Genomic DNA, 22767 nt, shown 5'->3' on the forward strand with positions numbered 1-22767 from the left:
AAATGATCAAGCCAAATCGAACTCGGTCTGATGTAGGCTCGATTCTAGAGAAGATGAGCTTTGTTCGCTCTTGCAAAGACCTCACTTATCCGCTGCACTGAAGGCTTAAACAGGGCTTGATAAATTGGCTTGAATATAAAAATAAAATAATAAAAAACAAAAGCCTCAACAATAGCTCATACCAGAAGACCAATCTCAAAGGCCTCAGAACCAGCATTATCCGGCAACGATGTACAGCAATATTAATGGTTCATGTTCCTGCAGCTTCTAGCTAAAGAGATCGGTAAAATGAAGGAAAATGGCAAAAAAAAAAAAGAAAGTATGAAATTTCTGGTAAAATTCAATACACATGAGATCATTTAAAGAACCAACTAATGTCAGTTTACAATAGTTCTCCGCCCCCTAGTTCTCAAACTGATGTCATTCCTGTTCTAAAATTCAAGAAAATGTAGTGTTCTCTGTATAAAGTAGATGCAGCTAGGGATCTCTCAAAGATGAGTATCTGACTATCTGAATTTAACGGTAACCCCGTCCTCTTCCTCGGCTTCCCCAGCCCCTCCCTCTTCCACTGCTCCTCCCGCCCCGAGATAGACCTTCTAAAGCTCTGTTCACAAGCTGGTTTTGCATTACTCCCTCACCTCGCCCCTTCTTGCCTGCCGAAGTGGTGCTTGCACCATTTACAGTAGTTACAGCTCTCTTTGTCCTGAAGCCAACCAGGGTTGAAACAATTGATGTCCTGATAAAGCATAGTCAAAATACTTAAATATAGGTATAAAGCAATGATGTATCTGACCCTGCTCTGGTTGTTGAACCTGGTGTTGTCTTCACCAGTTCTCTCCATGAGAGGCTGATCTTGTTGTCTCCAATAAATGGAGGAGCTTTTGCATGCAACGGCTGAAAAGACAACAAAAATAAGAGTCAACATGGAGATACTAAATACACAGCCATAAGCTTTTGGGAATGCATCTGTCCTGTCATAAAGCAAGTGATTAAGAGTGTCAACATCTGATTGCTCGAATTGAGCTAAACCTTTCCCTTTCCATCACTTTGTTTTAGTTTAGGATTAAATAGCTGGTAGATGGAACCAATGTCCTTGCCACATTTTTAGCAGGTGGAAGATTCTGCACAGCATAGAACTCCCCAATGGCAACGGTATCATTTTTATTATTCTCTGTCATAACTCCTAACATATATTTCCAATCACAATGTAAAATAGCACATAAAAGTTTAAGCAAAAGGATGAGATTTCAGCTACCTGTGTCATTGCCAATATATTGTTACATATTCGCAATGCAGTTGTAGTTTTCTGTTGCTCCATTTTCTGCAAAAGATTCATGAATGATTCAGAAAAAAGATGAAAGCTAGCACTTAGCAATGAAGATTAATGAATCAACTCATAGATTGAAATAAGTTATTGGCAGGTAAGTGCGATCATCTACTGTTGTTAAAAAACCATCTGGGATTCCATATTTTTGAGAAAGCAGAACTTTTTAATGTTATTACATATTAATCAGCAGTTGAAAGAGAACTATCTAATTTTCAGAGAACTTGACAAACTTTTGTGAAGAAAACCTACAATGTTGGCCTTTGCCTCCTCAGTCTTAGCCGCAGACATTGCCTTATTGTGCTCTGCCATCCCCTGCGTGAGTTTCTTCAAGGCTGCCCGCACTTTATCTTCTGTCGCAGTTAACCTGCCTCATAAGATCTAAGGATTTAAGAAAAAAAATCCACCAATCTGAAAGTAAATGAGACGACACTATTTCAACAAATAACTATCATTGTATACATAAGCAGCACAATCAACCAACCAAAAAAATAGAATTTTAAGCAATCTCAACACACTTGGTTGGCAAGATGCATCTGTTTATACTTCTTCTAGTTCATCTCCCTTCATGCAAATTCAGTACTAACATAACAAAATCCGGCACCCAAACTTACATTGCCAATTGTATGTTCACTTAACTAGTAACTGGAATAATTTGAAATAGTTTGCAAGTGTAGTAAGATTCCCATGAACAATGCATGCTATCACAGACTCTGCAGCATCTACCAGACAATGGCATGGAAGCAGCCCAGAGTGTACTGTGTGCACATATATACTGTGTCGAATTGTTTTCTAGCACACTAAAACCTAAAATCGATCAAGCTAGATAAACATACAAAACCAGTATTTTGTCTTATTGAATTCCAAGGTAATTAAAGGGGATAGTAATCACTCAGTAAGCCCCACTTTTTCATCTCCATCCATTTCTCTACCTTGATGTGCACTTATATTATCTAAACCGTGTTTGGAATAGGGTTAGCTAGAATATTTTATCCAATGAAAATATGATTCCTTGACTGTACCACATGGACCACAGCTGCAAAGGAATTAGGCACAACAAACCAGTATACATGTGAAACACCATATCACTAGACATTATAGGTAGATTATAAGCCAGTTAAGCATGAAATTATCTGAGTAGCTACTTAACTTAGATAACACTAGTTGTGTTGATAAGTCTACTCTAGTTTGGATATTTCTATCACTTATTGAAATTCAACACAATCTTTATTATGTTACCATCTCCTATAATTAGCTTAAAAGGTTTCGTATTATCCTTTTTCAACTGGATTATTTTTGTGCTCCCTTTTATTTATCCTACACTCCTTTTGTCAACTATCATATTTGTTAGAAACATTGGTTGTTGGCTTACCAAAGTACTATCATAAGCAAAGATGGCCATGCCGACCGGCACTTGCTGTGCCAGTAGAGGCACGACACTTGGCACGGGGTGTGCCACTGGCACACCCCCATGCCGAGCCATGCCGACCGGCACGAAGGCGTGTCGACCAGCATGTGTGCCATGTCGATCCCTGCCGGTCTGGCATGACCACGTGCCGTCCGACACAGCCTTGTGCCGATGTAGAGACATTTTTTTTAAAATTTTTCTATTTTAATCAATCTTTATCAAATCAACTTTACTTATTTTCTTAACAAACATGATATGACATGTGAAATCTTTTTTTTTTTACTTTTTCTTATTTCCATCAATTAACTTTTGTCATTTGTCATTTTTAAAATGACAACTTATTTATCATTTTTAAAATTAAAATGACAACTCATTTGCCAGACCTAGACAACCACAAAACCAAATTTATCAGAGACAGAAGAAAAAAAAGGGACCATTTCAAGCTCAATATGATTACAGTCAGATGAAGGACTTGAATCTATAGGTAGCAAGACATTAGAAGAGATGCGCCCACAGGATGATGAGTTCATCATCATTACCATCATATCAATCACACCTACCAGAGCCGCAACACCCTTATTATACTCTATATCCACAATCTGCATATGCTTATGAATTGTCTGTGCCGGTGCCAATCGTTCCCGTGCATATTCAATATTTATATTATATTATCGAAAAATTACAAAATTCTTATTTGTATGAAGACTATGTGAGATGTTATAATGAGCAGTATCAGTGGATGAGTTTTGAAGAATATCGACAGTATTTAAAGCAACATTTCAGTGTTATTTTTGTGCCAGCAAATGAAGTCTTTGATCCTCCTCATCATTCTACATTCAACTAGATATTAGTTTTAATTATTGAACTATTATCGATTATATATTGAATGATCAATTATGTATTAAATGTTATTATGTGTTCAATTATATTATGGAGTATTCAATCATATTATGGAGTGTTTAATCATTAATATTAATTTTCATTGAATAATATTTATATTCAACTGTTGTTTTATCTTTAATAAAATAGGTTATTTACAAAAATAATCTAAAGATAAAATATTGTAATGTAGATTTTAAATTTTATATTTAGACAAAAAAAATCAATATTGACATACCAAAGACAAAAATATCTTTAAATATCCTAAAAAATTTATTAAAAATATTATAAATGTGTGCCACTAGCACGGGGGGGGTGCCACTGGCACGCCGGGGTGTGTCGAGGCATGCCGCTCGGCACGCCCCACTAGCACGGCCATCACTGATCATAAGTACCATTCTATTCGTAGATAGGATTTTCACAACGTAATTCACCATATAAGATACAGTGTATATTTAAATTATAAATACCCAGACCTTTGTGATTCATATACGCCATAAGCAAAGCAATCACCAGTACTAGAATCTGCTGTTCCAGATCAAGTACCAGCCCTAATAGCAAGAGAGGCAATACTACTAAAATATTTTTAACGCCTATTTATCCCACATACGTGAATCCATATCAGCACCAGCACATATGGTGGATTAACTGCTGCATGCATAAGACACTTTTCAAAACATTGATTCTATCCTTGAACATCCCTTTAATCAGAGATAAAAAGTAGTGAACTTTGGCAGGACAACAAGGAAAAGTGCCTCCCATAAAAGAAAAATCTATCAATCACATATTCACAAGAACTTCTAATCATACAACTAAAGTGATAACAACAACATGATCATTATTGCAAATGAAACGCCAGCCGTCCACCATGCTTCCTTGAAACACATCTAGCAAGTGTCCAGCATTATAATTTGTCCTCCCCAAATATGAAGCAAATATGATATAGGAATATAGTGGTGACAAATTCATTTAAGGGTGACACATATAAATGCAAAAGTACTATGCAAGTAGATAATATTTACATAAGACAATGCCTTGCACAATAATTGTTGGTAATGATACATAGAAGCAGTCCAGTAAAGTAAAACATCAGCAGTTATATCCTATTAACTGCCCCAATTTTAAAGTAAGTGCCTCAAATAAATTCGTCACACTTAATGTTGTTCAACGCCTAAAAAGATAAAAGAAAAATCAAATTATGATTCTTCATACCAATTAAAAGTAACAAGTGGAAAACTACTAACCCAAATTAGCATAAAGGGAATGTTAAATAACAGATAAAAATATTACCTCTCAGTAAAATCTTTGTAATTGTCTGAAAAATCCTCTCCAAGCCTATCTGATGGCTGCCCAGTCACAATCTTGTAACCACACAAACTGTTTGTGGAGTTTGGGGTCTGCATTTGCAAATAGTTCAGCAAAGTACAACAAATGCAATATGAAATTATAGAGACAGCAACACTAGAGTCAAATGACCTTGTGAGCTAAGTGGTGGAATGTGTACAACAAGCACTCAACATAATTAAAGTTAGTTTCTTCCGTCTTTCTCGTTGGCATATACCCCTGCAAGTATCACAAATAAGAAGGTACAGATCAAACCAGAAAAACTTTGAAGCAAACCAAACAATAAATTGGCAGTGTATGCATGAGAAAAGAATTCGCTCCAAAATATGTAGAGTCCATCAAAAGACAGGTCCATGAATCATAAAATCAAGTTTTCATATGATAAAAGAAAAAAAGAAACAGCAGAAAGTAGATGAAAAGTTATGACCATAAAAATAAATTGATCTCTCTATACCATAGCGTGCCAATCATGTACCTTTAGCAATTGAACAATAGATGGAAGAAGTTGTCGCGAATCCTGTGCCGTAGCATATGGTGAACTTCCAGCAACAGTCTTGAGTAAATCTACTTTCTTCTCTTCAGGAAGCTGACAAAAAGTTGGCAGAGACAAATTATAATTTAGGTCACCTAAAACAGAATAATTTAGGGGACCTACAATATAAAGATTTTATTTCTCTGTCGATTAATTCTCACAAAGATCAAATTCAATAAAATCTACTTTTTGCCCACCAACTTATAATATCTATGCTCCAGAGGTTACATCAAATGTCAGACATATAATATGCTTTGAACTTTCTTAAAACTAGGGATGTGCTTTTCTAAGAAAACCTTTTCACTAGGGAAATCAAATATTCTAGGTCAAGAACTTCGTTCCAGACAAGGTTATGCCAGCCATAATGGTGGCAACATATCAGTGTCATCACTGCCTCTAGAGGATACCATACATGGTATCATGGTGAACAAGCACAGGTAGTGACTAGTGAGCTGCCACCAGCCCAGATAGCTGGGTCTATGTGAAAGTTATGCATATTACATAATACATTCTGCTAGCTTTATATATAGATTGTATCACATCTTAGGGACATTGGACTCAATGGGTTGAGTCTATTTATCTTATTAGCTTTTATAGTTTAATTAAAGTCTTAATAGGTTAGAATTATTTAGTTAGCTAAATCCAGCTCCCCACAGTTTCAGAAAAGTATTCACAAGATATTCAAAAGATGTCCAAATAATATGAAACCACTTGGATAAGATCGAGAACGTCCTGATCCAGAACTTTTATATTTAGAGTTTTCTCATATTAGGATTTTATCTTGAGCAGAACGAAGAACTAATCCGAGATAGATAGATAGATAAAGAAGACTAGTTTAGTTTAGTTTGTTTATGACTATCTTAGGTATGTATGAATTAATAAAGGATGAATTGGATTTTGCCTTTGCCTATCTCCGTTCTCATCTTAGTTGACGGCTACAACTCCTCCCTCCTCCCTCTTCACCAACCAATGACGTCTTTCCTGTCGGAACAATAACGTCTTGCTTCTAATCTCCCTTGTCCATCAAATCCCCTAGTCTTGGAAGGCAAGCCTACTTCTCCCCGTCTTCTCCTCTACAGTATTAATCTACCAAATCACCACCACCATCATTAACCATCCACTCCATCTCCTTCACCATCTACAAGCCGAACCACTCCCACCACCAACACTACCGTTGGCTTGTTATCTAGATTAGACCTTGATGTCATCCTAATCTGTGAAGGGTCTAAATATCAAAAACCTAGATCTGAAAGTTATGAAGCTATTCCAACCGATTTCATAGTTTTTTCTCATCCAGAGAATATTTGGCGAATATTCTCCCTCGACTATTCAGAACTGTCCGCGATTTGGATCAACCCCAAGTCAGTTCCTATCATATACTCTACGTGAAAATTTTCTGCCATGCAATTATCTCCTTTTTAAAATGTTTCTGTTCTAGCAGCTCTCTATAATATTACAATTTTTCTTGAAATAGTAACATAGTTATTAAATTTGCTCATTTGAAGCTTAGGATGATAAACATTAGTACATTTTCCAGGCCCACTTGAGCTCCAAACATTGGCAAGAAGTCTGCCATCAAGTTTGTATTGTTATACTCCTATTCACAATTAACTCATCAACCACCTTTTTTAACATTTGACTAGATAGGACAACTTGAAAAATACTCATTTATGTGTTTACTTTGTTATCTTCACAATCTAAGGAAAAATAAATAAATTTAAAATACAACTAGAACAAATCAAAGAGCACTCTTGCAAATTTGCAATTAACCAAAGAGTAAGCATGGAAGAAGATAGAGTTTACCTTGTCAAAAACAGGCACAATGTGTTTATTAAAATAGTTAAGGAACTTGCTGCTTGATGCACCTCTCTGAGAAGATAGTTTAGTGCAGACAAGGTAAGCAATAGTAGAAAAATAAAAATGCACTTGGCTGAAAAGTAGATACCATTAGCATGATTTCATTGTCATACCATGAAGAAAGGAAGAGCCATATACATGCATGAAGTCAGTCTGTCGATATGATCAAGATCAGAAACCTGCAAACAAAACAATAATCATACTCCTAATGCAAGCAATAATATATATCAATATATGCAATCTCAAAATAGATCAAATAAAGCTGGAAACTCAATGTCAACTATTTGGAGAACCAATGTATCATAGCCTTAAAAATAGACATTTCAAACTATAGGAAGGAGAATTAGTATAATTAACTAAGAACAGAAGTCAGAAAATGTTTGATTGCATCTACATGAATGTAGATTAATTCACTTGTATATATCAGAGTATCAGTGTTGACACTGCATACAGACATTAACAGAAAATTAGATACTTTAATTAACTTAAAATGTCTTGAAAATTGATATACATACTCGCATAACAGAAAATTAGATACTTTAATTAACTTAAAATGTCTTGAAAATTGATATACATACTCGCACAAGCACACACCTGCGCGCACACACATATATATCCACTTAAAACTAAGTGATTGCAGCCCTAGAAATGTCAAGATAATAAATGATCTAGTTAAGTAAAATCCAAAAATAAGTAGAGATTTTACAAAGACCCATCTTAGCCTATAGTACTAAACGGACAATCCAGAAATGGAATTCCGTTGCTGGAAAGGGAGAGTATATAAGAATAGAAAATGTACTGTCAGTCTATCACACTACCACATATTGTTATAGTCAATGCGACGATTACAAGTAACATGTCTGAGAAAGGGAAATGAACCAGTGTGTCCAACAAACCACTTGGAAAGTAATGGAAACAACCTTGCATCATATGCAACATTGCTAATTAGATATATTCCAGATGGAACAAACTCATCAATTTCCTCACATCACTGCTCTCTTCTTGTCCCTGATGTAGTCCTGCTCCTCCACTCAGTCCCCCTTTTCTTCTTGCTTCCTCTCTTCTAATCTATTCCTGTGCAGTTATTTTGCTATCTGTAAATTCCAATTTCCTGCTGCATATAGTCATGGGATGTCATAATGAGAAGAACAAAGGCCACAGGTTAATATTGCCAGAGCTAAACCAAACACATGAGCATCTAACCTTAAAATCTTATATTTACACCCTCTTAGAGTTTTTGCACAATGTTGCAAGAATAGGTTGATGTGGGTGCCTTGATGGATCTGCACACCCAAGCGCTATGCCTTAGGGGTAGCGGCCTGAATATTTTTCCCTTTTAGGGAGAGCCTAATTAGCCAATCCAAACCTAATTTCGAATGGCTTAAAATCTAGATAATAGTCACAGACACTCATCCTTTTGTCTTTTTCCCTTATTCCACTTGGAAGAGAAATTGAGACAAAACAGTCCTAACAGTGGTAATCTTGATGAGTGTGAGATGAGAAACTACCTCACCACCAGTGGCCTTGACTCGCTCTCTAACGAGTCAACAGCATGCTCCAGTTTGCAACTGTACCACTAGTGACTTGGAGCTTGTAACCACACCAATTGTGGCTTCCTCAGCACTTCTTGGAGTAGAGAGAAGTAGCACAGAGGTAGGAACAACAGTATTTCTTTTCCATTTCTTTTTTCTAAATATCAATAGAAAAGTTTCAAACTTTCAATTGGTCTACTAATTAAAGATGCCATCTATAACTGCAGATTTCTGCATCTGAATTTCTTATTTCTTGATAAGAAAATTTGTAGCTGCAGTCATGAGTGAAAGGACTGCAGGAAATTCCTGCATTATGCAAGACTCCTGCAGCTGGGTTATTTCTTTCACAGTTTTCAAATTAATTCTTTCTTTTTTTTCCATTTCAGGTTATTTCAAATACATAGTGTACCAAATTGTAAGTTACAAATCTTTTACATAATTACAAAGTTTGTCAATTATTTTTATAATATGTTTAATTTTGATAATTTTTCAAATTTTGATTAGGTTATTGAAGGTTTAAGTACGTCATCTTCTGCCTCAGGTAAGCCTTCCAAGCAACAAGATCAGCGATAAAATCATGACCTTCTTCCAAATGATAAAGGTAGGAACATTTGATGCAGTTACTCTCACAATGACACAATGATTACAATGGAGGGAAAAGTAAATTAAAGAAATTAAAGAAGCACCTGGCAGGAACTAGGGGTGATCCTGCCCCTTGTATGGGAAGTTCCTAAGAAGGCAAGAGAGCAATATTTTCTCTTATTATTATAAAAATGAAAGCAAAATCAGACGAAGAGGAAGCTCTGAACCAGCTAAGAGAAGAAATAAACATAGGTGGTGCAGATGATGCAGATGATAATGTGGTAGAATCAGATTGTCTACTAAAGGAAATGGATTTTCTTTTACAAAAGGTCCAATAGATAGATCTTGTATGTCAAACCTAAAAATTGAAAGAAAAGGGAAAGAGATGCAAACTACATTAAATAAGAAATATACTGCTCGGTGTATGGCACAAAGTTGTGTAGTATATTACCGATGGGTGTATGGCGCAGGTGTTTCTTTAAATCATTGCCTACAAAGGTTTAGTCTAATGTTGGAAGCTATTTGACAATCTAGTGCAAGGGTAAAAATCAAGGAAACTCTGGAATTCATTGAAGGTGCACAAGAAGTCTAGGGCATCAAATGGTTGTTCTTTTGTGATTAATGCATGGACAGATCAGGGTGGCCACAGTACAATGAATTTGGTTACATGGGACATCACTCCTTAGGTCAATTGATTCAGCAGCGAAGTGCATAATGGTGCATAAATCTTTAAATTGGTGGATAGCTGTGTTGAAGAGGTTGGAGAGAAAAAAATGTGTGGTGGTTTCAAATGATGCATCAAATAACATAGTGACGACAAGTCTATTGAGTATCCTAAAGACCTTTTGGGCATCAAGTGAAGCTCATTGATTAAAGATGTTGATATAATTTGACAAGTAAAGAACATGATAGCAAAAATGAGACCTATTCCTTCTTTCCTCTACACACTATCATGATAAATTTGATGAGGAATTTTAACAAGAAGAGAGATTTAGTCTGGGAGTGCTAGGCTGGCTACTGCCTTATGTATCAATGAGGAAGAGAAAAAATTGAGAACCTAGTTCACAAACTTCACATTGCAAGATTGAGATGATTCAAAGTTGTCAAAGAAGGAAACAAAAAAGATATTTTTCAGAATTGTGTCACTTCTTTCGAAGTTATTTCAGCCACTAGCAGAAGTGTCAACACGGGTTGAAAGTGGTGCACCAGCAATGATATATTTATATTGTGACCTTGAAAATGCCAAGAAAGAAATTCCTTTACTTGTAGATGAAGATGAGAATAAATATGAACCTATTTAGTATATTATTGATGCATGATAGGATGCCAAACTCAAAGGCTCGTTGCACAGTGTAGTGATGCCAAACTCATCTTTACTGTTTCCTAAAGGGAGAGAGGGAGGGTTTTATGTTCATGAGTTGCTAAGTCCATTTTGTTTTAGTTGTATGGTGATAGTTATAACTATTGCACTTCTTTGGTGAGTTATTTGGTGACTAATATTTAATTTATCAACTTGTCTTAGAAATTGACTTGTTTTACTTGGATAATCATATAATAACAAACTATTATCTACTTGCTAAAAGGTTTTGAATTTTTTAAGAATACTACTTCATATATATTGCTTAGCTACTTTGATTCATATATTAATTTATTCAGGACAAAATATTTGAGATGCTAGGGAGTTCTAATTATATTAGTTATGCTAATGATTGGTAAACTGTCTTTGCAATGTGGTGGCTTGAGCATCAGCATATTGCGAACACTTGATAATTGCTACTACCATTACAATCCTTCTTCTCCCATCTCTTTCCTCTCAACTTCTCTCCTCTACCACTGTTGTTTCTCCATTTCACCCTATTTTGATGCAACAAATTTTTCTGCTAACATGAATGGCTACATGCAAAATTTAAAACTTCTTAGGTGTTCTGCAGTTGAGACTATGTTGACCTCCAAACAATATATTTTCCATTGAGTGAGATCTAGCCCTATCATTTCTGCTGTCCTGGATATCCTGGTACTTTTACTGCAGCAAGCAATTACTTATCTACCCTTTTAGTTCATCCTCAATTGGTTATTCAATCTAGCAGTTTACTGAAAGACGGTTGCTGGTGGCGGGGGTTCACCCCACCGCCTAGCATCTTCCAAGACAGTCTAGCATTCTTAATAAATAAAAAATTAAAAAATAATTATATATGATATATAATATATATTAACATAGTATATATAGAATTTTTAATGGTCCACTACAAAATAAAAAAATAACATGATCACAATCTGTGATCCAACAGTAACTAGCAGTAATCTAATGGGGACAATTGTAATAATTAATATCATAATAGAGCACAATTGCAGAAACTAATATAAATATAACTAATAGCATAATAGAGCAGAATCATAATTAACACACAATTACAGTACTTCCAACCAGTGCACGAATTTGCTGATGGGTAAGAGTCATGAGATGGTGGGAGTGGTTGTGGGAGTCCCTGTCAGGAGGCGGTGGTCGGCGGTGGGGGTGGTAAGACTTGAGAGAGAGAAAGATAGTGAGGGGGAGAGAGACTAACCGAGAGAGGAGAGAGAAAGACAGTTATACAAAGGGAGCTTACCACCACCATCCGCTGCTCGCCACTGAAGAGAGGAGAGACTGAGAGAGCTAGAGAGAGAAAATGGAGGATTAGGGCTCGAGAGGTTTGGGAAAGTGAAAATGAGGGATTTTTTAAAGTAAACTAGATAGAGAAACCCGAATCGCATTCAGCCCGACCCGCTATGCTTCGACCCGTAACGCCATATCGTGCCCTACCAAGCCCGTAAAATGCCTTGCTGGTGGCCCACCAAGGCTGCTACAGCGGCTCGCCCGCCAACCCACGGTCACAAATAGTGTTATTGGGGCGACCACTGTGCCGCCCAGTCAATGCGGCCGCTATTACTGATTTTCAAAACACTGCGGTCTAGTCCATCCTCAATGTTATAGCATACAGGGAAGTTCATAAAAGATATTTAGAAAAACAAGACCAATCTATACCAATAAATCAACACTTTAACAGTAGAACATAAGAACTATAAATAATGTGCAAGAAAAAGTGGATACTCCCAAAAGGGCCAAAACAGCTAGTTTCCTCCTAAAATTAACATACAAAATAATAGGGGGCAAATAAAACTAAAGAAAACGAGATTGCTTCAGCTACATCTTGGACAAAAAGGACAAGACTAAATTATTTGAACCTCATATATTTATCATTCTACTATCAAAGATTTTTGCATTTACATATATAGATTACTTACATTGAATTGAGCATCAAGGTCAGCCTGCCCTTCAATAATTTCAATCAGTTCTTGGATACGTTCTGGAGGAGCAGCATTTCCAAAAATACTGAAACTCTTCAGGAAGTCCATAAATAATTGAAATTCAGCACCAGTAACATCTTGTAAGCTCTGAAATATGAAGTATTTTGTTAGAGTCCTGACAGAAAATACATGACATTGAAATGGCATATGTCATTAAATCCAAGATGAACTTCTACAAATCAAAGTAGATTCATTGTCTCCTTCATTAAAGAAAAGATACCTACTTTCTTTACCAAATCCGTGACATATCTTTCCATTTCCACTTGAGGCTTGAGTAGCTCAGCTTTTAAGGGAAATACCTGGTATAAAATGTTTTTTACACAGTAAGGAGGATGTATCTACAAAATGACTGTCCACATTGCTTAGTATTTACCTTGTCTTTCAGGAAACAAATAACCTTCTCGCGAACATTCTCCATGCCTATCTCAATATGCTTAAACAAGGCCATTAAAGAAGCTGCATTAGAGAAATTTACTGATCAACAAGAGTGTATCAAATGTAGAATAAGCACAATACTGTATACAGATCTACAAAATAAAATGTTGTTATCAAGTACCTTTGGAACTTAGAAATCAAATATTAATAGGATAACAACAACAAATCTGTCTTTCCATGAAAAGCTTTCAAAAGAAACAGCAGCACAGCAGCTGCCACTTGCAGCTCATGGAGGAACTACAAAATTGCATTGCTGATTGTAGACAAAAGAAATAGGAAAGAATCCTTTGCATGTGATGGACAATAGAATTCAAATGAAGGAAAGAAACTGAAAAGGAGAAAAAGTATGCTGATATCTTTTAAGAAAGAGAACTTTCAACCAACGTATGTCTCTATACATACACATCATGTCTTCGTATGCCTAATTACAGGTTCAGAAAGGGTTACACAAGACTACATTGACCAGATTTTAGGTTAATTTAGGTTCTCACAAAATGTGAAATTGGGTGATCTAGAGCAATGATTTGACAAAAAGCATGTTTATCATTCCCATTCCCCATGCATGATACATAGAAATGTGCCTCTGTATTTTATGATGAATATTCTGCTTTGATAAATAAGTAAGAAAAATCAAAAGGAAATGGCATTTTCTTTCAATGTGGCATATGCAATCCATATTAGACATTGTTAAAATGTTCAAAATATGGTAAAATTATAAGATTAATAAATAACCAATTAAAGAAAGAATCAAGAAGAAAAGGGAAAAAATATGCTCCATGAGTTACTAAATGTTATTGTAGAAAATACTGATCCAAAATAAGTTTTCAACTAATATAATGCAAGAAAGGGTAAACCAAAATAAATTAACAAATAACTAGGACAAAATTACAAAGATACATGTGCATTTGTTTTAAGTAGCTACTCATTTACATTTCATGGAAAGAAAAACCCTTCTATCAATTTTTTTAGTAATCCGTAACAGGTGGTGGCTCGTTCATGTACTCCTCATTTGACCCACTTGTGCCTTATGATTTTGAAGTTTCGATGGATCAGTCCAACCAAAGGTTATTCAAAGCCAAGGCAGAAATTCATTGTTCAGTGACGAAACCAGCAAAAATGCTAATTCTAACCTTGGTTTGGGCTTGCAATCAACCAGCAGCCAAATGTTTCTCTTTCTTCAGAGATCAAAATGACCAACAGAAACTGAAACTTCAAACCGCTCACCTAGATCCTATGTTGGTTAGCTCTATATGGGTAGATAAGGGACTGAATCCACAATATGTGTCCTCATATGCAGCTCCAGGAGACGTTCTTCAAAACATTGCTAATTTGCCTTTAAAATATAATACATAGTTACATAGAACTCTAATGACGGATATTCTACTACGGCGAACTGCGCCAACCTCAAGTATCTGTTTTTTTATTTCTTTCTTTCTCATTTTTTCGTTTCTTCCACTCTAATGACAGATATTCTACTATGGCCGTTCAAATATCTGCATGTTTGAACACAAGGGTAAGAAAGTCAAAATTCTTCCCTCGCAGCCTAGAGGTGGTAAGATGAAAAAGAAGACTGATCCCATCCACTCAGGCAGTAAAGTTAGCTTGATTAGTGCGAGAAGCATTGAACGCAAGATGAGTATCCTATTATGATTCTTGCTGCTCGAGAAATTCTAAATGAGCCTGGTGAATCGATTCCTTTTGAAGCCACTACTGTGATTAAGAAATTTTCGGATGTCTTTCTAGAGGATCTACCGAATGAATTGCCACCAATGAGAGATATTCAACATGCTATCGATTTCGTTCCGGGTGCATCTCTTCCTAACTTACCTCATTACAGACTTAACCCAACTGAACATGCTGAACTCAAACGGCAAGTTGACGAGTTATTGAGAAAAGACTTTTTGAAGGAAAGCCTAAGTCCTTGCCCAGTTCCCGCATTGTTAACGCCAAAGAAAGATGGAACCTGACGCATGTGCGTCGACAGCCGTACTATTAATCGAATAATGGTAAAATACCATTTTCCCATTCCTCATTTGGATGACATGCTGGACATGATGACAAGGGTCACGATCTTTTCAAAGATAGATTTAAAAAGTAGTTATCACCAAATTCGTATACGCCCTGGCGATGAATGGAAGACTACGTTTAAAATAAAAGATGGGTTATACGAATAGACGGTTATGCATTTTGGCTTGACTAATGCTCCGAGTACTTTCATGAGAGTGATGACTCAAATATTATGACATTTTATGGGACAATTTTTAGTCGTATAATTTGATGACATCCTTATCTATAGTCGATCCCGAGAGCAACATATAGATCATCTTCGTCAAGTCTGCGCTGTCTTGAGGAGAGAGCAACTGTATGCAAACCCTAAGAAATGTACGTTTCTGACAAGCAAAGTTGTTTTCTTGGGTTTCATTGTTTCATCTGAAGGAGTGTCTGCTGACCCTGATAAGGTCAAAGCTATTAAAGAATGGCCTGAACCCTGTACCATAAGAGACGTGAGAAGTTTTCATGGGCTCGCTACCTTCTATCGTCGGTTCATCAAAGGGTTTAGTATCATTATGGCTCCAATAACATAATGCCTCAAGAAAGGTGAATTTAAGTGGTCAGCAAGTGCTACTAAAGCTTTCACTGAAATCAAAAAGAAAATAGTGGAAGCCCTTGTCATGCGACTCCCCGATTTTACTAAAGTTTTTAAGGTCACTTGCGACGCTTCTGGAGTTGGTATAGGGGGAATCCTGAGCCAAGAAGATCATCCGATTGCCTACTTTAGTGAAAAGCTGAATGAAGCTAGACAACGATATACCACTTACGATAAGGAATTTTATGTTGTGGTTCAATCTCTGCGCCACTGGAGACATTATTTGCTTCCTCAAGAATTCGTAATCTTCTCTGACCATGAAGCTCTTCGCTACCTTAATTCCAAGAAGAAGCTTAACGCTAGACACGATAAGTGGGTTGAATTTCTCCAGGACTATACGTACACCTTGCGACATAAGTCAAGAGCAGACAACAAAGCGGCTGATGCATTGAGTCGTAGCATGATTCTTCTTTCAAGGATGAATACAGAAGTAATAGGGTTTGATAAAATCAAAACTGAATATGAATCATGTCCGGATTTTTAGGAAGTTTACAATTATTAAGCGATGGAGCGACTCAAGAAGTAGATGGTTTCATCTTGTAGGATGGCTATCTATTTAAGTCTCGAAAGTTATGTATTCCCAAGCACCTCGTTAAGGGACCTCTTTACCTCCACTTCCTAATATTCCACCTAACACAGCAAACGAAATTGATAAAATTTTAGATGATGAAATTATTTCAACTAGAGAAGGTGGATCCCAACGGTATCTAGTACGTTGGAAAAGACGACCTACATCTGATGACACATGGCTTGATCGTCACGATTTGGAGGTGCATCACCCTGATACCTTAGAGCAGTATAAGAGCAGCAGAGCAGTACACTCGACGGAGTCGACTTCTCTCCCACCCGAGGAGAATGATGCGGACATCACTAATAGGACGTGATGGCATGTGTACCAGAGCAGGGGACGCCGACAGTTGATGATCCCTCCTATAGGGATCTGGTTCTGATTTTGATTTATTTAGGGTGTCTTTTGTTTATTTCCTATGTATGGTGTTTTTGCTTAATTCCATTGTAGGTCTATATATATACCCGTTATATTTTCTTTGGAACTTAATGAAAGTTTATGTGATTTTATTCTCTAAAGAATATTGGTGTGAAACCATTTTCTTAGGGTGGAGGTGTGAAACCATATTCATTTCCTTCTTATTTTCTCTTCATCTTTCTCCACCACGTTTTGCATCATGATCCCTTCCACATTTGCCAAGGAAAATCAATAAGGTAGAGAGATTAATACCAGAGAAATTGAAGATGCATATACATATCAGCGACGTCGAAATGAGGATGTTGCTCCCTATGCTATGGTACATTGAGCATTTATTGTTTAGAGTCATCACAAAATCTATATACTAGTTATTATCCTCCTCAGTATCCTCATACACAAGATCTATATATTGATTATTATTTTCCTCAGAGACAAGATCCACATATTAATCATTATTTTCCTCATGACTAGTATGATGTAATTACTCTTTAAAGCATCAGGCCCTAGACATCCCTATTTACAAACTTATGATGATTATGATAACAACGACCATAACAATTTATGAGTTAGCTTAGTGTTCATCAAAATTTGAGATAGTACTTTTTTTATTTTTTTAGGCCTTATATATTAGTAATGTTTATTTTCTTATTTTTTACTATTTTTTCTAAATTTTTAGAAATTTTTCTATATTTTTAAATAATATTTAGAATTTTATATAATTAATAAATAGTTCGATTCAATCTGGACAACCGATCCAACCAATATATATGGTTTTTTTAGGCAGCTGACCCGAATCCTGATTTTTCAAACCTTGCGGTAAACAAACTCCAATCAAGGTATCAAGCTTATCTAAGGTAAAAGAAAAAAATTGATCCATTTGCCTTTTTAGAGCTAGAGATTTTGCAACTCACATCTTACATTTTGTGATTCACATCTTGTCTTTGAAAATTTTGTAACTCGACTCTTTTTCCTCTAAAATTCTCATTTAACACCCTGGGTTAACTTAGACGATACTAGAAAAAAAGTATTTCGTTATAATATACAAAATAATTTATAAATACATAAATTATCCCTGTCTTCTTCATCTTCTTTTTCTTTTCCCAAAGAAGAAGAAGAAGAAGAAGAAGAAAAGGAGAAGGGGGAAGATAAGGAAAAGTGATGGCAGCGACGACGGCAGTGGCGATAATGGAGGAGGTAAGTGGGAAAGATAGTAGAAGAATATAAAAAATGTGAGGGAATAGTGGGGCTATTTTAGTGACTTAGTTGACGTTAGTCAAAATAACGTAAAAGTGTTAAATGAGAATTATGGGAAAAAAAAGAGAGGTCAGATTATAAAATCTTCAAAGATGAGGCATGAATCACAAAATAGGTCAAATGTAGGGTGTGATTTGTAAAATTTCCTTAGAACTATAACAACCCACAATCCCAATTAAGAAAAAGTTCACCGTGCAACAAGACAAAGTCCATGAAAATCAAACACATCCACAACAAAACTATTAATAAGGTGAGTTCCCACCATAAGACAACAATGGAACTTTTAAGATCAACCAAAAAGCTTGAGCATATCTTGTACTTAAAGGTGATTATACTTAACACTATTTATCAAAGGTGTAATTACCACAAGAACAATACCTTTCACATCTTGCCTTAAAAGAGATAAGATGGCCTTATGAACTGCATCACGCTCAATGTTTTCCTCTACAGGAATAAAGAAGTAAATAAATAAATAAATATAGTAATGAAGTAAGATCTAAACCTCAAATCTAACAAAAGAATACCATATGTAAGGAGTTGTCCGAGGACATCCACAATTTTAGAAACGTATTCTGGTGTATCCTTGCAAAGAAGAGGAAGCCCACGAATAGCTTGTACTCTGATCTGTAGCCACAAAATGACAAAAACTACTTTGACTTTCAAAATCATAAAAAACCTAGTTTATATAAGTCTAATATCATGAAATTCCTGCAACATATATGGATATATAAAAGATGATGTATCATAATCAAACAGATAAAATAGTGGCATCAACTCAGAGCACTTCATGATGATTATCTTCTTTGCTATTTCAATATTCTGATCAATAGTGTCAGAAGTAGCACAAGAGCAGCTAAATACCACATTGCACATATGTAAAGGCAGGTAAAAATACCAAGCATATACAGCTCAATGTATGCTTATCGGAAAATATCTAATATATTAAGTACAAAGAACATGCGGGAAATGAGACAGAGAGAACTATTTGACAAGCGCTAAACAGAAATCCATAAGAGAATAAAAGGTTAAAAATTTTGACACAAGCAAAACTAACACTGAAGGTTAAAAATTTTGACACAAGCAAAACTAACACTGAAGCAGCCTAGCATTAGGTACACAATAAGAAATGACCAGCAATCAAAATAAAAGCTACAAAGATGTAAACATAACACATAATGTAGATAAGTTTAAAACTCTATATACTTAGTCATCTACATAACATGCTTATCCACTTATACCCAATTCTAGTGTTCTACTTCTATGCTTCTATGTCATGGATAAATTCCTTACACCAACTAAACCATTCTGATAAGAGATGCCTCTAGGCCCTACAAATGACAGCCAAGTAATGCAAAATCGCAAATGCATATGTATGGACAAAAATTTGCCCATACATAACATTTCAAAAACATTTAGTACACAATATACTATCACATTAATCCAGATAAATAACAGCTCAATCCCGCATTTTCAATACTATAAAAGATCCTAGTGGAGGATGTAAAGTCATCATACTTCTCAATGAGAATTTAATTCAATAAATTATGAAAATCAATGCAAATATATTTTCTTATCCATTGTTTCATTAACTAAAATATTGATACTACAAAGTTTTCTTAAGAAGGAAATAACTGAAGCATTTTATTGATATTTGTTACAATTATGGGTGGCAATCGGGTCAGATTAGCTAGGTTTAGGTAAGATCATAATAATGCAAACACGAACATGACCTGTTTATTAAACGGGTCATAATTTCTAAACACGAACACGTCTTATTTATTAAACAGGTTACACAGGGCATAAATGGGTTATCGGGTGACACAAGTTATTTATTTTTTTAAAGGTCATTCGGGTTATAGACAGATTTATTCAGGTCATAAACGGATTTATTTGGGTTATATAAACGAATTTTTTCATGTTATAAGCAGATTAATCGGGTCATAAACGGACTAGTTGGGTCATAAATGGATTAGTCGGGTCATAAACAGGTTAGTCAGGTCATAAACAGGTTATCGGATCATAAACAAGTCATCATATTATAAACGGGTTAGCAGACCATATCATAAATGAGTTCATCGGGTTGAGGTAATAAATACAAACACGACCTGTTCAATAATCAGGTTAAACAGGTTGACATGTATTATGACACGAGTCTGATTAGACTAAACTCAAACACATAAAAGCTAGATTATTGCGTCGGGTTACCGAGTCAAGTCAACTTTTATCACCCCTAATTACAATATCCACTTTTTCTTCAAAAACTTAGTAAAATCAGAATTACGTTGAATTATTGATCAAACTTTTCTTGAAAAATGATCTTTCTAGTGGACAAGGTACGCCAATTAGCTATCAAAGTTATATGTGCTAATTGACTTAGCAAACTAGTGGCCACACAGCCATGTGCTAAATAATCGCTATAATCTTGTGAGTTCCGGAAGAAAGCAAAGAGGAAACATGGATTTAAACAAGACAATGCAGGGTGGGAATAGGGAAATATTGTTGATTCATAATTGGGAGCAACTGAATACATACCAAAACCTGGGAGCTCACCTTTTCTACCTAGTTTTATCCCGTGATTCTAGTCAACTTTAGGCCTAGGATGCAAGGTTGATATTCATTAAGATCCAAGCAATAAAAAGTCAAATAACCTAAGTGATGGTCAATGTAGTGTTGCCCAAGAAGAAGCCTCAAGAAACATGCTAATTTGCCTCACCCTTTTGGACAATATTGCGTGCATGAGTGTGCTAGTGGGGCCATCCCTAGAGTCCAAACAAATGATTGATGAATTGAGGAAGTTATAAAAAGAAACAAAACCAAAAGGTTAAGATATTCTACTTGACATATTTATACTACCTACATGATTAGCAAATTGATTCATCCTATAATTAGAACAATAAAAAATATCTTTATATTCCTAAGATGAAGAATTAGCGCTAAAAGAACATATACCATTTGTCGGCATTGATACAGTCATATACCATAAGATGTTGATAATGTTTGATGAAAGTAATTCATATAGACAGCTATTGTTTCATCAACATGCATCATTTACCATCCAAACTTCACATCCAAAATGAGAAGTCAAACAACATTCTGGCTAAATTTCCCCACCTCATTTCATAATTCTCACTGAAGTACTCAGGTAATGAAACTAATATGAAGAATCAGATTCCTAATTTAATCTCTAAAATTAAGGAGCTAAGAGAATGTGCAAAGTAACAATTATTGTTGAAAACTATGAAAATGGCCAAAAAGAGACTGCTTTTATATCGTTAACAAGAATCAACATTATCTGACAACAAAGTGCAAGCCATATATCAAAAATTATGCATGCAATAAGCATCTCTACAAACAGTAAAATTAGTATAAAGTACTGTGATTTTAGTAGTCTACTGGTAATCCTACATATGAATCACGTCTTCTACTTCAAAATTGAAGACACCATTTAGGAGCATACTGCAAAAATAGGTTTTATTCTAACCAGGCTACGACTCATCCTAAAACCCTAATACGGCAATATAACATCTAACTTAGTTACATTGTCAGGAAAAGAGTAGAAAGTAAAAGTACTAACCCCAAGCTCGTCCTCCTCGACGAGATCGAACTGTGCGGTCAAGGCCTTGCTCGTGAGGCCGGGAAAGAACTTGAAGAACCTCGGGATGAGCTGCGCGGCGAGCTGTTTCGCCTTCACGCTCTGCCCCTTCACTGCGTTTATAATCCCCTCGTAGTCCCCAACATGCTGCCAATCCAAACCAAATCCCCATCAAAATGCCATGAAACCAAAAATGAAAACCCTAGAAAGCAAAACATAGCTTCTAAATACACGAAGAGGTCGACGGAGAGGTAAAGGAGTACCTGGGACTTGTCTTGTGCTTCGTTTAGTCTCTCGCCGAACTCGTAGAGCTTCTCAACCTCGGCCGCGTCGGGGGAATCGGAGGTCATTTTGGCCGGAGAAGAGGAAGAGATGGAAAGGAGAAGGGGGGAAAGGAAGAGGAGACGGCAGGAGCAAAAGAGGGATTAACCTTGGCTGGTGGTAATCGTGTTAGGGGAGAAATTGAGGCGGTGAGGCGACACTGTAACGGTGAGCGGACCGCTAGGGATGAGATCAGGAGGAGGGGAGCTGATCGGACGGTGGTGATTTTGTGTAGTCAGAAGAATTGTCTTATCTAGATTAGAGGTAGTACTATTCATGTGACTTATGTAATTTAATTACATTTGATTTTTGATTTTATCGTATAATTGAGCGCATATATATAAGATGCATAGTTTGTTATAATAAAGTATACACGATTTATATATACTAGAGTTCATTATTACAAAATTAAAAATTTAATATAATTAAGTTGTAAAAGCACCTTCTATTCATATCCGAGTTGAACAATCTCTTATTGTGATTGAACGACAAAGAGTGCTTGTATGAATTACTTGTGTGCTCCTTCTTTTCTGGCTTATACTATGCTTTTCTAAACTTAGATTTAGAATCACTTTACTCTTTATGTTTATTTTTTTATGAAAAGTTAGGGTATTTCTTTCAACCAAATGTTCTCATAAATAAGTTGCCATCTGTTGGAGCTTTATTAGCACATTAATGGTGTTTTTATATCTTGGACAGGCTTATCAGGTGCAGAAAATCAAAAAAGCTA

At 35.8% G+C, this 22767-nt stretch overlaps 1 protein-coding gene across 1 annotated transcript; it reads right to left on the minus strand.

Annotated features, from left to right (window-relative positions):
• Positions 1-327: 327 nt before the first annotated feature.
• Positions 328-22196, minus strand: LOC140781585 (apoptosis inhibitor 5-like protein API5). The gene is made up of 16 exons (XM_073127634.1): positions 21980-22196; positions 21699-21863; positions 18649-18748; positions 18503-18568; positions 13177-13259; positions 13028-13102; positions 12741-12890; positions 7458-7523; positions 7291-7356; positions 5431-5541; positions 5088-5174; positions 4902-5008; positions 1577-1691; positions 1256-1321; positions 794-894; positions 328-703 (listed from the first exon to the last, which is right to left on the minus strand). Exons 1-16 carry the CDS (start codon positions 22064-22066, stop codon positions 517-519), a joined length of 1632 nt encoding a protein of 543 aa, XP_072983735.1. The 5' UTR covers positions 22067-22196; the 3' UTR covers positions 328-516.
• Between the last annotated feature and the right edge of the window lie 571 nt (positions 22197-22767).

Source organism: Typha latifolia, chromosome 2, assembly GCF_019914945.1.
Source record: "Typha latifolia isolate L0001 chromosome 2, TyphaL0001v2, whole genome shotgun sequence".
In the NCBI taxonomy this organism is placed as follows: domain Eukaryota; kingdom Viridiplantae; phylum Streptophyta; class Magnoliopsida; order Poales; family Typhaceae; genus Typha; species Typha latifolia.

Excerpts from the sequence above, each read along its gene's own strand:
- LOC140781585 (XM_073127634.1), bottom strand. The coding sequence starts at position 22,066 with ATGACCTCCGATTCCCCCGACGCGGCCGAGGTTGAGAAGCTCTACGAG. Across the intron at positions 7,357-7,457 it reads TGGCTCTTCCTTTCTTCATG|AGAGGTGCATCAAGCAGCAA; the intron begins GTATGACAATGA and ends CTATCTTCTCAG. Across the intron at positions 5,175-5,430 it reads CTATTGTTCAATTGCTAAAG|GGGTATATGCCAACGAGAAA; the intron begins GTACATGATTGG and ends TGATACTTGCAG.